Genomic DNA, 14804 nt, shown 5'->3' with positions numbered 1-14804 from the left:
GTGGCGTAAATGGATTGGACGGAGGTGTGGCATCAAGGGCCCTGTGGCGCAACGGATAACGCGTCTGACTACGGATCAGAAGATTCCAGGTTCGAATCCTGGCAGGGTCGTGACATTTTTTTTTTTTTCTTATTTTAACCGGTCTGCGGTTGTCCCATGAGTGTCCTGGCTTCTACAAATATTCCTTTTCGAAAACTATTAGAGGCCATGACATTCGCAGGACTGCGCTGCACTGATGAGCCCCAACAAGGGCGAAACCGGTCAAAGAAATTGCAAAAATACGAATCTGTCTTTTTAATGCTGGAATAATAAAAGTGTTAAAATTAAGAATCTTGTTTTATTAACCTTTCCAATTCCCCTAAAATTTTATAAATAACATTAGGATCAGGAGCACAGGAACGCAAAGAGGTCTTGAGAAGTTTTGATCTCTTTACGTTCCTGTGATCCTGATACGAAATCCATTTTTAAAATTTTGCAGAATTTCACATAAATTTTCTCGCACTCACAAAAATTTTTACGAAAATTGAAGAAAATCTGCAGTTCACAAAATGCGAAATATCTCCGTTCCTGTAGGAGATAGAGGGGTGGTTCTGCCCTTTTGAAAACCCTAGGGCCCCGTAGTATTTTTCCTGGGCTATCGAATGGGATAGGTCCCGTTCCCGTATCTCCATCAGGAACCGAGATAGCATTGCACATTTTTAAATCGGGAATCGAAGTACATGACGTAATAGTGCTTCAAAAGTTACGTATGCATTCAAAATTTCAAGTCGCTACGATAACGAGAAGTGCCCCAAATTTGAGTTCAAAAAATTCACACAAGCAACAAGTATTGCCGTTGTCCATCTTTGTTATTACAGATTTCTGTAATTATTTAACAATTTACAGGTTTCTGTAACTTAATGTCTTACAATGTCATGTATAGATGGCGACAATCAAAATTCTTTGTTGTCATTCTAAAATTATAAATATTTTGAACTTAAATTTGGGGCACTTTCCGTTATCGTAGCGACTTGAAATTTTGCATGCATACATAACTTTTGAAGCACTATTACGTCATGTGCTTCGATTCTCGATTTACAAATGTGCAATACTATTTCCTTTCCTAATTGAGATAGGGCAACGGGACCTATCCCATTCGATAGCCCAGGAAAAATACTACGGGGCCCTAGGGTTTTCAAAAGGGCAGAACCACCCTTCTATCTCTTACAGGAACGGAGATATTTCACATTTTCTAGATCACAAATTTTCGTAAATTTTTATAAAAATTCTTAAAACCACCTACATTTTTTCAACTTTTAAAAATTTTTATAAAAATTTACGAAAATCTGTAAATCACAAAATGTAAAATATCTCCGTTCCTGTAAGAGATAGAAGGGTGGTTCTGCCCTTTTGAAAACCCCAGGGCCCCGTAGTATTTTTCCTGGGCTATCGAATGGGATAGGTCCCGTTGCCCTATCTCAATTAGGAAAGGAAATAGTATTGCACATTTTTAAATCAAGAATCGAAGCACACCACGTTATAGTGCTTCAAAAGTTATGTGTGCATGCAAAATTTCATGCCGCTGCGATAACGGGAAGTGCCCCAAATTTAAGTTTAAAATATTTATAATTTCAGAATGATAACAAAGCATTTTGATTGTCGCTATCTATACATGGTATTGTGAGACATTAGGTTACAGAAACCTGTAAATTGTTAAATAATTACAAAAATCTATAAATTTTTAATACTTACAGAAACCTGTAATTTTAAAATAATTACAGGAACCTGTAATTTTTTAATTTATTACAATAACCTATAAATTTAGCAAGGATAGACAACTAGCAATACTTGTTACTTGTTTAAATTTTTTGAACTTAAATTTGGGGCTCTTCCCGTTATCGTAGCAACTTGAAATTTTGCATGCACACGTAACTTTTGAAGCACTATAACGTGATGTGCTTCGATTCTCGATATAAAAATGTGCAGTGCTATCTCGGTTCCTGATGGAGATACGGGTACGGGACCTAGCCTATTCGATAGCCCAGGAAAAATACTACGGGGCGGTAGGGTTTTCAAAAGGGCAGAACCACCCCTCTATCTCCTACAGGAACGGAGATATTTCGCATTTTCTAAATCACAAGTTTTCATCAATTTTTATAAAATATTTTAACGATGACAAATGATTTAAGAAAATTTGTGCTTCACAAAATGCGTATTTTCAAATTTTATAGTCCTGTGTCATTCTAAAGGAAAGAAGGAAAGGAAAGAAACAAAATCTTTCTGCTCGTATTTTGGTAGTGTAAGGTGTAAGATCAGGAAAAGGCGATCAATCAGAAACTAAAGTAAACTTCAATATTTCCAATCAGTCAATATTTTGTGTCAACAATGGTCCCTCATTTGATAATGGCAAGTCCAGCGTGAATTTTCACTTGACTGAAAGCCGGCACGGACTTTGAACATTTTGTGAACATAAAAAATTGTTTAAATAAAGCAATCATAAAACTAATCTAAATAGAAATCACCACAATTAATTTTGTAATCGTTTATTTACACTTTAAAAACTTCCACATCAAGCCACCGTGCCCTCCACCTGTCATTATTGGCTCATCTAAGGTGTCTCGATTGCATTTCCGGCCATTCGTGGCGCATCCACCATTTCGATTGGGTAAGCCTTCGATCGATCGCTCTTCAAGAACCAATGAGGACTGCACTTCAGGTATCCAAGCAACACTCATAATTATAAGTACACTACCTACTGTGATGTGTATGCAATAAAATGTGAAGAAAATCTTGGCGATTGGTTTCGGTCGAAGCGTTTCCAATCCATTTGGCGCCCCTTTGCTGAATATAAAGGTTCAGAAAGTCGTAGTAGCCATGTAGACGTGAAATCGTGCGTGAAACGTATGCCACGCGCCATATAATGACGTAATGATGTAGTGATACATGAACGTCACCCTCACTTAAACTTTTCAAACTTAAATAACTGGCTTTTGAAGGGAACAAATAAGAATAAGAGAGAGAGAAGAGAAAGAAGGGTTTTTTCCACTATATTTTGTATAATAAATACATAACATTTATACACTTTTTTTAAGATTGTGGCAGCCATTTGGTGGTGGCTCCTTAACAAAATGGTTGACATTTAGGTATGACTAGTACATCTATGATATTTCTCGTCCTCTTCTAATGACTAATTTCTTCCTCTATCAAGCCTTAGACAACAGTTACTTATCGACTAGTTGAATATACAGAACTATGTACAGTTATGCGAAATAAAATTGGGCGTGAAAATAACTTAAATGATTAAATGAGAGAGGAACGTAGGAAATTCACCATAAGGCCAAGGCCAAGATGATTTTGGAATGATTTAAAACACGTAAAATCTTATCACAGTCGCCGCGATTGCGGTTTGTGTTTTTTTACACATTTCAAATTTTCTACTTATATACATTTAAAACATTGCACTGGCGTTAACCTAACACTTTTTACCTATACAACACTTAGACAGTGTGTTATTTGTTTGGATGCGACTAGAATCGGACAAAATTGCACCAACAAAAAAAATATTTTTTTGACCAGTCTTCTACATTTTTCTCTATTGGCAATTGCAAATGTGTTTCACTTTCATCGTGTTGTTGTTGTTGTTTTAAAATACTGTTTTGCGCGGCTCATCTCCAGGGACACTTACATGGGTATTTTTCTGGTCCAGTCTGGCCCAGGCGATGAGGTCGTAGCAGGTCATGCGTAATGGGGGTATGAACCCAGAGGAGGTGCCCCCAAATGGGGGCCCGCATGGTGGCTGATTGAGTGCGTACTGGCGGCGATGTTTGAGTAGAGGTTGGCGCTGGGGTTGCTCCAGTACGAGCCAGGTGATGGAAAAATTGAACCTGGAATTGTTTCATTTTTAAGAAGAAATAATTTGAATTAGAATTTTAGGTTTCAGGCAGAAATAGTATTAAATATTGAAAATATAAATAAAAAAAATAAATATAGATGCGTGAGAGATGTTACGAATGATATTTTTGAAAAAGCATGATAAAACAGGTTTACAAAAAATCAAAACTCTTCAATTCAGTCGAAAATTACAAAATCTCACTGCAGATGGCTTTCGTTTTTTTTTTAAATTCGCTGTAGAAAAGTTCTATGGACATTTTTATGCCTTTACAACCCTCTCGAGGTGGTAAAAGTACAAAAAAAGTCAATAGGTTCGATTTTTTGATGTTTGATTTTTCAAATTGTTGCGAGATTTTTGTTGATTTTCGGTACCCGGAACATTTATCGAGCAATAGCTCCGGAACTATTAGAGATAACCCTATGAAGTGTATTATCGTTGGAAAGCCCTTTGAATTATCTATTTTTTTTAAAAAAGATTATTGTTCTACGACTAATAGTTTTCGAGAAAATTGCTGCTAAATGCAAAAATTGGTGAAATTTTAAAAAATTCATAACTAAAAAACTATTCGGAATTTGGAAATTTTCTCGATGCCAACCGATTCCCCGGATCATTTTGCATAGGTGCGGATCAAAACAGTTCCACTTTTTAGAATAGTTTAGCCGTAAATGAGAAAATAAAAAAAATTTTTTAAAAGTTAACACCCCCCCGTTAGAAATCGGTCAATTTTTAAAGTGTCTCAAAATCAAATAAAACCGATTCTATCTTATAGATTTTGATGTGCTCTTTCCGATCTAAAAAAGCGTTTTCTCCTAGCTCTTTTAGTTTGGCCGTAATCAGCGTTTGAAAATTGAATTTTTTTTGCGAGATATCGCCTTGAGTCCTACTATGCTATTTTGTAGAGCTTTTTATTCCGGTTGTCCTCGATTTTTCCGTTTTTCGATAACTCTAATAGTTTGGCCGTAATTGGCGGTTGAAAATTGAAAAAAAGCGAAAATGGAAACCTTTTTTTGCGTTTTTCTCGGAAACTGTAAGACTTAGAGCAACGAACAAAAAACCATCTGATAGCGCTTAATTTTCTCTATTTTTTCGATTAAACCCGGAGCCGCTCCGGGCAACGGTTCCGGCTACAGAGGCGATCAAGGTTTTTCACTAAAAAAATTCATAAAAAAAAAAACTAAAAGTCGTAGAGCACTGCAGTTTGTTCCATTGAATTCAGCGGCTCATTTTACATATTATATCAATTTTTCACAAGAATAAAAAATTTAATTTTTTTTTTCCTAAATTTTGCGTAGCTATTTATGGTGAACAGTTTTATTCAACAAAAAAATTCATAACTCGAAAACTAAAAGTCGTAGAGCAATGCGGTTTGTTCCATTAAATTCAGCGGCTCATTTTCTGTATTATACCAACTTTTTACGAGATTTAAAATTTCCAATTTTTTTGCTAAAATTTCCTTACTTACCTTCAAAGAGGTGAAAAAAATTTTCTTTTTTTAAACTCACTCCAGTAAATTTTTATGGACTTCTACATGTCTTAACAACCCACTAAAGTTGTTAAAAGTTCACAAAAAGTACAAATGTTCCATTTATTGATGTTTGATTTTTTCAATTTTCGTCGCAGATTTTGTCGGTTTTGGGTACCCGGAACATTTCTCGAGCAATAGCTCCGGAACTATTAGAAATAACCCCATGAAGTGTATTATCGTTGGAAAGCTCTTTAAATTATCTATTTTTTTCAAAAAAGATTATTGTTCTCCGACTAATAGTTTTCGAGCAAATTGCAGATAAAAGCAAAAATTGGTAAAATTTTAAAAAATTCATAACTAAAAATATATTGGGAATTTGGTAATTTTCTTGATGCCAATCGATTCCCCGGATCATTTTGCATAGGTATGGATCGAAATAATTTAACTTTTTCAAATAATTTAGCCGGAATTGAGAAAATAAAAAAAATAAAAAATTCAAAATTTTTCGAAACCAAATTTTCTTCATTATTTTCCTTCTATTCAAGCTTATGTCTTTAGAATTGAGTGTTTCTAACGTAGAATGACCGGCGGAATCCATGTTTGCAAGAGTCAAGTCGCTAGGACTAACCGTTCGGGAAATATCAGCAAAAATTTTGCTCTTTAAAAATTTATCGAAAACAAATTTTCTTCATTATTTTCTTTCTATTCGGGCTTATGTCCTTAGAATTGAGTGTTTCTAACGTAGAATCAGTTGACCCAATCATTTGATAATTATTATTCAGTTTTAAAGTAGATAAAACAATTTTTTCAATTTATTGTTGAGTGATTTGAAGTGTTAATCTGATTTTCTTAAAAACTGTGTCATAATTTATTCTAAATACTTATTTAAAAATGAATGCACAAGAAATTCTAGCAATTTGTCGCAGCCTTCGGCGCTCGTTTGAGTTTGTTAACAATATCCTTATTTGGGGAGGGTCGGTTAAATGACGGGTAATGTGCTCTCTTATGGGGGCGAAACAATGCACAATCAAGGCATTACGTCATTAAAAGGGGATGCAAGTGTTATTTCCAGTGGATGAGTGCGCGTTAACCAAAGGATTTCTTCATTGACACATTATACCTACAACTCGCAACGATATTTCCAAATTGAATTGTAATATTATTTGAAAAGTGGCAAAGCAACACGAGTCGATGAGAGTTTGGTAAATACACAAAGTCAGATGCGTTTGTCACTTGCCATCAACAACTTTGCATACGAGGACGATGAGGAGAGCAAATAGAAAGGGAGAAAGCCAAATATTCTAATTTGGGTCTGAATGCGGACAATATTAAGGCAAGAATAAGTTGAGGCGAATTAAATACGACAGACACCCCATAAATTAGGGCAAATTGCCTCGACGCGATGACAACACAAATGAATTGTATTAACGCAATCGTAAATTCATTGGTGCGTGACATGTGGGAGTTGATCATTGCGAACTCTCTATCCATGAATGACCATAAACAAAACTCGGATGCATTAAGGAGAGAGACGAGACGGCTTTATTGCCAATAAGGCATTGTCTGTACTCATCCACACACAAAGTTATACATTCGATGGATTAATAGCAATTTTCGAGACGAAAATCAAATCTTTTCAAACTCCTCGACATTGCAGAAGCTCAAAAAAATTAAATTATTCAAAAAACTCTATGTTTTTCACACTACAGTAAAATCATTTGCTTGATTCTTTAATATTATCTCTCAAACAGCCATTCCATTTGAACGAACGAGAAAAATTTTTAGTTTTTTTTTCAGTTACATATTTGTTTGAAACCTATTTGAACTACGAGCAGGATAAAGAAATAAAAACTGATAACGGACGGGACACAAAGATTTTTATCATTGCAAATACTTTTGTAAAAAATTAATAATTTCCCTACCTGCTGAACTTGGCACAACAGCATGCGGACTCATAAAACTTCCAAGCTTTGCGCTGTGATGATAGGAACTCATGAAAAGCTCGCTTTGGTATTTGTAGCTGCTGGGGTCACTCGTTGCCGGTTGTGTAGCAGCTGCTAATCCTTGAAAATCGAATTTATAGGCATACCTTTTACCGTGCACTTTTGTCATGATGTTTTTATCGTAGTAATATCTATAAAAAAAACAAAAAAAAATTCATTCAATTGATTCATCAAATATCGTAGATATAAGAAGAGAGTGGGCGAAGATGTAATTGCGAAATCAATAAGAACGGCGTCGGCGGAATCCGGAGGATGTGGCAGTCTCCGGTGTTCTCCGGGCCCGGAACTGCCCGGACTACACCGGACACGCTAATATGCTAGCCCGCAAGCTGGACAATTTACACATTAGTCCAGTCAAATAGGCCTTAAATTTTACATAGAAATGTTTATTGACTTTTTTGATTTTATGTATTAAAGGGATGATAACTGATAAGCATGTACAGGGTGCTTACAAAAAATGTGAATCCAAACACCAAAATCAAATCCCATCAGCGGTAAAAAAATACATAACATCAAATCGTAGTGATACATTGTTTTAAATTTTTTACATATTTTTATGTAATTAAAATCTCCGACGATCGTATATTTGTTCAATTGAAAATAACTTTATTATAGCTTATTTTTATAATTTCACATTTTTCACTTTAATAACCGTTCACAAAATGTCACATTATGTTTTATGTAAAATATTTCATCCATAGCCAACTACTTTGAAGTGTTTTAAATATATTTGTATCAAAAGTATATAAAAAAAATATTCATATTGTTTTCAGTTCAGAAAAAAATAAGCTTCGAAAATGTCATAGCCAACTAAGAAATGTATTAACTTTAATTGTTCACAATAACAAAGTTATGGACAAGCATGCCGATTGTAAAAGTCAAAAAATACACTTTATTTTCGTCCTTTCAACTCTTTCTTTGAGATTGAAATAGAAAATTTGTTGATCTCAATTTTTTTCTGGGTGATTTGTCTGAAAGCCAAATCAGTTTTGTTTCACTTTTTCTCCCCGACAAACCATCCCTTACGAGCTAATTATCTCACTTCCGTTCGGTGGTGTGATCAAAAGAAACCCTCTCGTTTTGTGTTTTGTTTTTCCCGTCGCGTTCGCGTTCGCTTCATAATTTTCTATTATGGGAACAATTCCGTGCGAGAAATTGCAAAAAAATTGTTCGATAAATGCATTAGCCAATATCGGTCGCTAATTGCTCCAAATGAACATAGCAATGGGATTAGTGCACAACCCCCGGGTCGAGATTTCTAGCCCGCCAAACTAACGACCTGCTAGCCGACCAATTCGATTCACTATCGCCCTGCTGAAACTTTAAGCGAATTGTACAGTAGGACGATTGTGATATAACAAATGCCATTTGCTACCGAATTGATCTGAAATAGAAGTTTTTATTCGGTCAAATGTCGAAGATTGCGACCGGAGCGCGACCTGGCCTCTATATATTTTTTACTATAGAGGGGTGGTTTTTTATTCGAAAAATAATACGAATACGCACCTTAACGCCCTAGATAATTTATCGTAATTCATGTTAGGTTTTGATTTCCTTTCGCCCCATCTACGTGCCACTTCATCGGGATCGGTTAGTTTGAATTCACCGTTCGTTCCTTCCCATGTTATACAGGCGGCGTTTGAGGAATCGCTTAGTAATTCAAGGAGGAATTGCCACAGTTGGATTTGACCTGAACCTGAAACGAACAAAAATATCAAACATTATAGCTTTTGTGCAGTATGGAATAATGTAGAGAACAGGATAATATTGCCAACTTAGAATTCGTCGCAACGAGAAAACAACAAATTTAAAAAAATAACTTATGTTAATTATTACACTTATGTATTGGTTTATAAGAAAGCTAGTAAAAAATGAGTTTTATTTCTAAATTTTTTTAATTCTCGTTCTTCTGGTAAAAATTAATGGTCTTTCAGGCCGAATTGTCTCGATAGAACAAGAATTTTATTAGTTTGTTTTAACTAAAATATGTAATTTTACCCAAAGTATGAGCAAAAGTATAATAAAAGTAAAATAAAAGTCTTCACATTTTTAACAGTCTTGAAAACTAGGTAAGTTTCTGTAAACTAAATAGTTTTGCCCAAGACCAAAAACCCATAGAACTTATTCTTTTTCAAACAATAAACGTTTTTTGGCTCAACTGTGTGATAAAAAAACTGTCGTTAGATCATTTTCTCTCTAATATACCGAATTCTCATTCTGATTTAAGAAAAAAAAGACAGATTTTCATCAAATACATCTAAACTTACATAATTTTCAATCCATTTCAACAAGTTTTATATATATTTTTTTAAGAAATTTCATAAAATAATAGATTTTCTGCCAAAAAATATGCATGATCGCTCGTAAAAAGCAAAACTAACTACATTTTCGAACAATTTCGGCGAATTTTCGAATTATTTTCATCGAAATTTTGCAAAATAAGTGCTCTCCTGTAATTTATAATTTTATAAACGTCATTTAAAACTGAGTTTTTCGTTTTAGCTCAAGAAAGACAAAAATAATACCATTTTCGACTCAAATCTGCAATTCTTGGAAGGATTTTTGTTAAAATTTTTACTTTAAAATGTGCTTAAAGGCTCAGAAAATTGCGCAAAAATTAGTTAATTTTTTAATTAAAGTTTAAAAATCACTTAGGTTTCTATCCAATTTTTCGGCAGATTTTTAAGAAATTTTGCTAAATAATTGCGCTTCTGAGAAAAAGATAATACACCTGAATAAAGCAAAATTTAATATCATTTTGACTATTATTTGGCTTATTTTGGACGAAATTTCTCAAAATTACCGCATTTCTAGATAAACATTTTTTTTTATTTTTACTCAAATTATTACACTAACAAAATCATAATTAATTACTCCCAAAAAATTTAAAATATATATAATTTGCTGCGTTTTTATTATTAAATTTAGCTAAATAATTGCATTTCTCATTTCTAACAGAACAACATATTAAAACACTTGAAAAAAAAACATATTTTTTTACCAAATCAAGTAACTGTCATAATTTAGTAGCCTTGATGTTTGTAAAAGGCAAAAATTACATTATTTTAGACCTGATTCGACGGTTTTTTTTAGCAATTTTAACACAATAAAGTTCGTGAAATTGCAAAAAACAACCCTAGTTTTTTTCTACATGTACAGACTGTTCACGAAATAATGGAACAATGCAAACTTAGCTAAAGATATAGCAACTCTGGCTCAGAAGATAGTAAAAAAAGCAATTTAAGATAAAAAAATGCAAAAACAACCATAAGAAATGGGGTACATTTAATACAGAAAATAAAAATCAATCACATTATTGGTGCTTTTTTTTTTCGAAAAATTGTACATGAACTCGTATGAAACTGCAATATTTTCGCAACCGCCGAGATTAAAGATAAGACAATTAATCGCAGCCAATCTGAGAAATTTAGCAATTTAAATGCGCATACGTATGTTAATGTTAAGTCGGCATGTGGCTGGATTTCCTTCCAAGTCCAGGTGGCTAAATCACCGATGCCGGCACAACATGCGTTTATTTCCTTCCGCCGTCACCGAATTTACAAGTTAAATTACATTTAAATTGCTAATATGCCACAACCTGACAATGACACGATCGTTAAATTATACAACCGACGGAGACGGAACAAAAAATTTGATTGAATTTGCTTTAATTATTTCAATGTGAGTAGTTTACTAGCGTGCCATTTTTATCAGCCAGTCGTGATCTTTTCGCCTAATCCTCGTATCAGCGAACGGATCTAAATTGTCATTAGTGATTTAAAAAAAATCGTTGTTAGGAAAGTCAAACAGAAATTAAAGCAGCGACACCCCCGGCTCGAAAGTGGGTGTGTTTGCCAGATTTACAGTTGGAAAAAAGTTGGCTAAATGTTGCTTAATGCACGTTTAATGATACCCTTGTCGAGCCATTTACCTTTTGTTTCACATGGGGTGTGCCACCCTTTCTACCACGCGTACCTACACGTGGCCGACTTGGTGTACAGTAATTACCCTCCCGACATTTGTTTGATTTGATTTTGGTGAGACATGCGATTATTACGTGCACTGCTTTTGTTTAAATCGCCCAGAGGTTAATGAGATTTTTGAGGTCGCGACTGGGGTTTTATTAAATTCTTTTCCGTTGAGTGAAATCAAACACAAAATGAGCAACTCGTAAAAACAAGCAACTTTTTAATATCGACTCTAAAATACACTTTCTACAGAATTTTACCATCCCGATAATAAAAAACTATTTCAGTTTAAGTAAAAAATTAAAGAAACTGTTTGAAAAAATTAAGCATTAAAAAAATTGTTTTGGGCTTACCTGAACTCGCTAAACGACTGCTAGTGGGGCCAAACATCTGATACGGATCTGAAAAAAATAATACATGAAATAGACTTTTCGAGCAAAGAGCTCGCTAATTTAAAAAAAAATGTAAAAGTTTCAGTTAGAGAAATATTGCATTGCGTGTGTATAAACGAGAAAATTGCTTTCAGAGAAACCAAATCAAGCGTTTTAAATGAATGCAATATAAGTTTGGTTACGACAGAGAATTCGTGTTCAGGAAGAGGATAATGTTTTTTATTTTTGTTTCATTTATTATATGACATTGTTGGAAAAATTGCCACCATAAATAATTTCACGCAACTTTCGCTTGATGACTTCGAAATTATGATTATCCTTACAATCACTTGAATTTAAGGACACACTTATTGCATGATGTATAAAATTTGCTCACATGACAGGTAAACCTTGCCTTGAACTCGCGATAAATTAAATTTTTATTTGTTGTATTTTTTAAGTTCCACAATTAGCTTTCGCCATCTCATAAACTAATGACTTTTCTCTGGGGAAAATTTAACTTTTCCCGCGATAAAATCGCCGGCGTTAGATTACACACGGAGATATTGTTGATGAAGTGGGAATGATCCGCACGAGTGGTGCGGAGGCGCCACGCCATGACAGCTAGCTATCGAGGGGGCGAAGCTTGATGATGGGGTGCTTGCAGCACAAAAGCCAAGACGTCAAACATATTGCATTACATTGGGAGCAAGAAGCAAGGAGCGTAGCGCATTTTTACACTTTTTTTCGAACGAACGAAAATAACGATTCGTTTGTTCCCGTGATGTTTTATGGTCAGATTTCGGGGGGTTGATAAGGGGTAAGGAGTCGCCTCTGCGTCAGACAGTCCAAGGCATGCACACCACCACTGTGGACATGCAAGATTTGACCTCGATAGACATCACGAGAATTAAATCAATTTCTTGCTTGTTTTAGTGAGGGGGCGGCAGGTGGACGCTTTCAATTAAGGGAGGTCAGGTGAGGAGGGTGAAAGCGATTTATTGGGCTTTATTACACACGCCCTGTGAGAAACAAATCAGTTCAAAAGGGAAGGTGTGAAAACAAAACTATAATAAATTGACAATTTTTTAATCTTAGCAGCAACATTTTTTATATGCAGAGTGTAATTTTGTTAAATCATCGACGAAATTATAATAAAAATTAAACAAAATCTACCAATAACAACAATTAAATTCCAAAAAAATACAGGCTGTTAGGTCTAAACCTAACATTAAGACTTTCTTATTTTAAATGAAAATATATGTTTTTTACTGCGTTTTTGATAACTCGAGTTATTCCAAGAGGATTATGATCAAATTTTTCTATACTTAAATTGAGTCGTTTTCGAAATATTTAGGATTTTTTCTAATTTTCGGATTTGCACCTTTCACTTCCAAAATTGGCAATTCTGTCATTGTTAGAGTTTTAAAAATTATAAATCAAAAAAGAAAGCCAATTTTCTTCTTTCCTACAAAAGTTTTTCCAAAATTGGAAAAAAGTTTACAAACTTCAAACTCCTAATGTTACTTTCGGACAACTTTTACAAGCTATAGTTATATACAAGTTACAGAAAAAAGAAAATAGACTGTGATATTGATAAGATTAAATCTAACAGAAATAAAACCAAATAAAACAAAATGATGAAATTTAAAAAATGTAAAAAAAATATCATAATAGAAAACTTACTTATAGAAAAAAAAATTGGTTATATCTTTAAAAGTAATACAAGGTGAGTCTGCTAAAATTATATTTTACTTTAGCATCACAACACTAACAATAATATTAATTAATTCAGCGTTTGCCATTGGAAACTTTATATATTTTTTTATTTTATATGCATTTTTTTTCAGTCTTTTATACAATTTGTAAATAAATACTCCTATTAATTAATTAAAAATATTAATGCCATGTGATTATTTGAAGTTGTAATTTTAAAAATAGTTTATTGGATATTTTATTAGCTGATTCGGGAAAGAGAAAATAGGCCTTCCCTTTTTAAATACCAATTAAAATAATTAAAATTAGACGAAGCTAAAATATAATTTTTGACCACTCAGCTGAAAATACTAGAGCAGAACTATGAGCATCGTAAATCGATGTCAAAATGCAATAATGGGGCACCTTGATCATCAAATGAAAACTTGATTGCAGCGCTGTGTTCTGCAATAATGCCCCATAACAAACACAAGGGAGCAATGTTTGGGGTAATGTGACAATCATTGAATCAGCAGCACAGCACAGGGACATAATCAGGTAATTATTGAATCTGGCTTTGATCGGCAACTTATTGGACACAAGGGAGCCAAACTCCCCGGATTCTAGCTCGAGGCTGTATAACATTAGTGTCTCGGGGACTGACGACCAGACCGACAATAATTGCTCGCTTTGAAACACCATCACACCACCAAAATAAATGCGAAACGACGGACACGACACAAAAAATCAAATTTAAGGTCAGTCAGTGCTGGAGTAAAAGACGAGGGAGTAGTTTCGCAAATCAATGTTAAATTCTTGATGTTGACACAGCAAAGTCGTGCATTACGACAAGTAGTCCTATACAAACATTGCACGATGTGCGAGCAAATAAAGAACTGAACTGTGTGCTCATATGTGACGATGTCAGTGGGTTTATCACGGCAAACAGGTCGAGCCCTTAAAGTGGGGCACGAACCAACACTAAATTGCCCTTTTTCCTATTTTTGCAACTTAATTAAAGAGAGAGTCCTCACAAGACACTCGACTTCATGTCCTTCTTAATTAAATCTGTAAGCGCTGCAGCATCCAGAAAAGTGATGGTTTTTGCCATTTACAAAAATACGAATTCCCAATTGTTTTTCAAATTATTGCAAAGAGCGCAAAATTTTTTTTATACATAAAGTCTAAATTTGTACTATATTCCACTTCAAAAAAATTGTAAATGTGCTGTTTTTTGGTGTGTCAAAAAATATATTGAGTTTGTGACAACTTGACGCCAAAAAGTCACCAAAAAAAAAAAAGAAAAACAATTGCAATCAGCCTCCTTACCTGGCTGCCTAAGATGTCCATGTGGATCTAGACTCGCCTTTGTCATTCCAGTCAACGTATTCGATCCATAGCCTGAAACAAATCCGTTGATAGTCATCTTTT

The 14804-nt window shown here is 34.2% G+C and overlaps 1 protein-coding gene and 1 non-coding gene across 9 annotated transcripts in view; one reads left to right on the top strand and one right to left on the bottom strand.

Moving 5' to 3' along the window:
- The first annotated feature begins 37 nt into the window (after nucleotides 1–37).
- Nucleotides 38–110, top strand: TRNAR-ACG (transfer RNA arginine (anticodon ACG)). Its single transcript has one exon. It is a non-coding gene; the product is annotated as a tRNA-Arg (tRNA).
- Nucleotides 111–3009: 2899 nt separating this feature from the next.
- Nucleotides 3010–14804, bottom strand: part of Ets65A (Ets at 65A) — a 51362-nt gene continuing 39567 nt past the window's right edge. For 6 of the 8 annotated variants that reach the window (XM_064355862.1, XM_008192333.3, XM_015977537.2 and 3 more), the window contains 5 exons: nucleotides 14703–14774; nucleotides 11661–11708; nucleotides 8846–9035; nucleotides 7259–7470; nucleotides 3010–3863 (listed from right to left, as the gene is read on the bottom strand). In XM_064355862.1, the coding sequence (XP_064211932.1) occupies nucleotides 3715–3863; nucleotides 7259–7470; nucleotides 8846–9035; nucleotides 11661–11708; nucleotides 14703–14774 (671 nt within the window). In that variant the 3' untranslated portion in view covers nucleotides 3010–3714. The remainder of the gene's footprint in view (nucleotides 3864–7258; nucleotides 7471–8845; nucleotides 9036–11660; nucleotides 11709–14702; nucleotides 14775–14804) is intronic. The other 2 variants (XM_015977538.2, XM_015977540.2) reach the window with 1 other exon arrangement.

Source organism: Tribolium castaneum, chromosome 1, assembly GCF_031307605.1.
Source record: "Tribolium castaneum strain GA2 chromosome 1, icTriCast1.1, whole genome shotgun sequence".
Taxonomy (NCBI): domain Eukaryota; kingdom Metazoa; phylum Arthropoda; class Insecta; order Coleoptera; family Tenebrionidae; genus Tribolium; species Tribolium castaneum.
The sequence above is the reverse complement of the archived record's forward strand: the minus strand, read 5'-3'. Positions and strand labels throughout refer to the sequence as shown.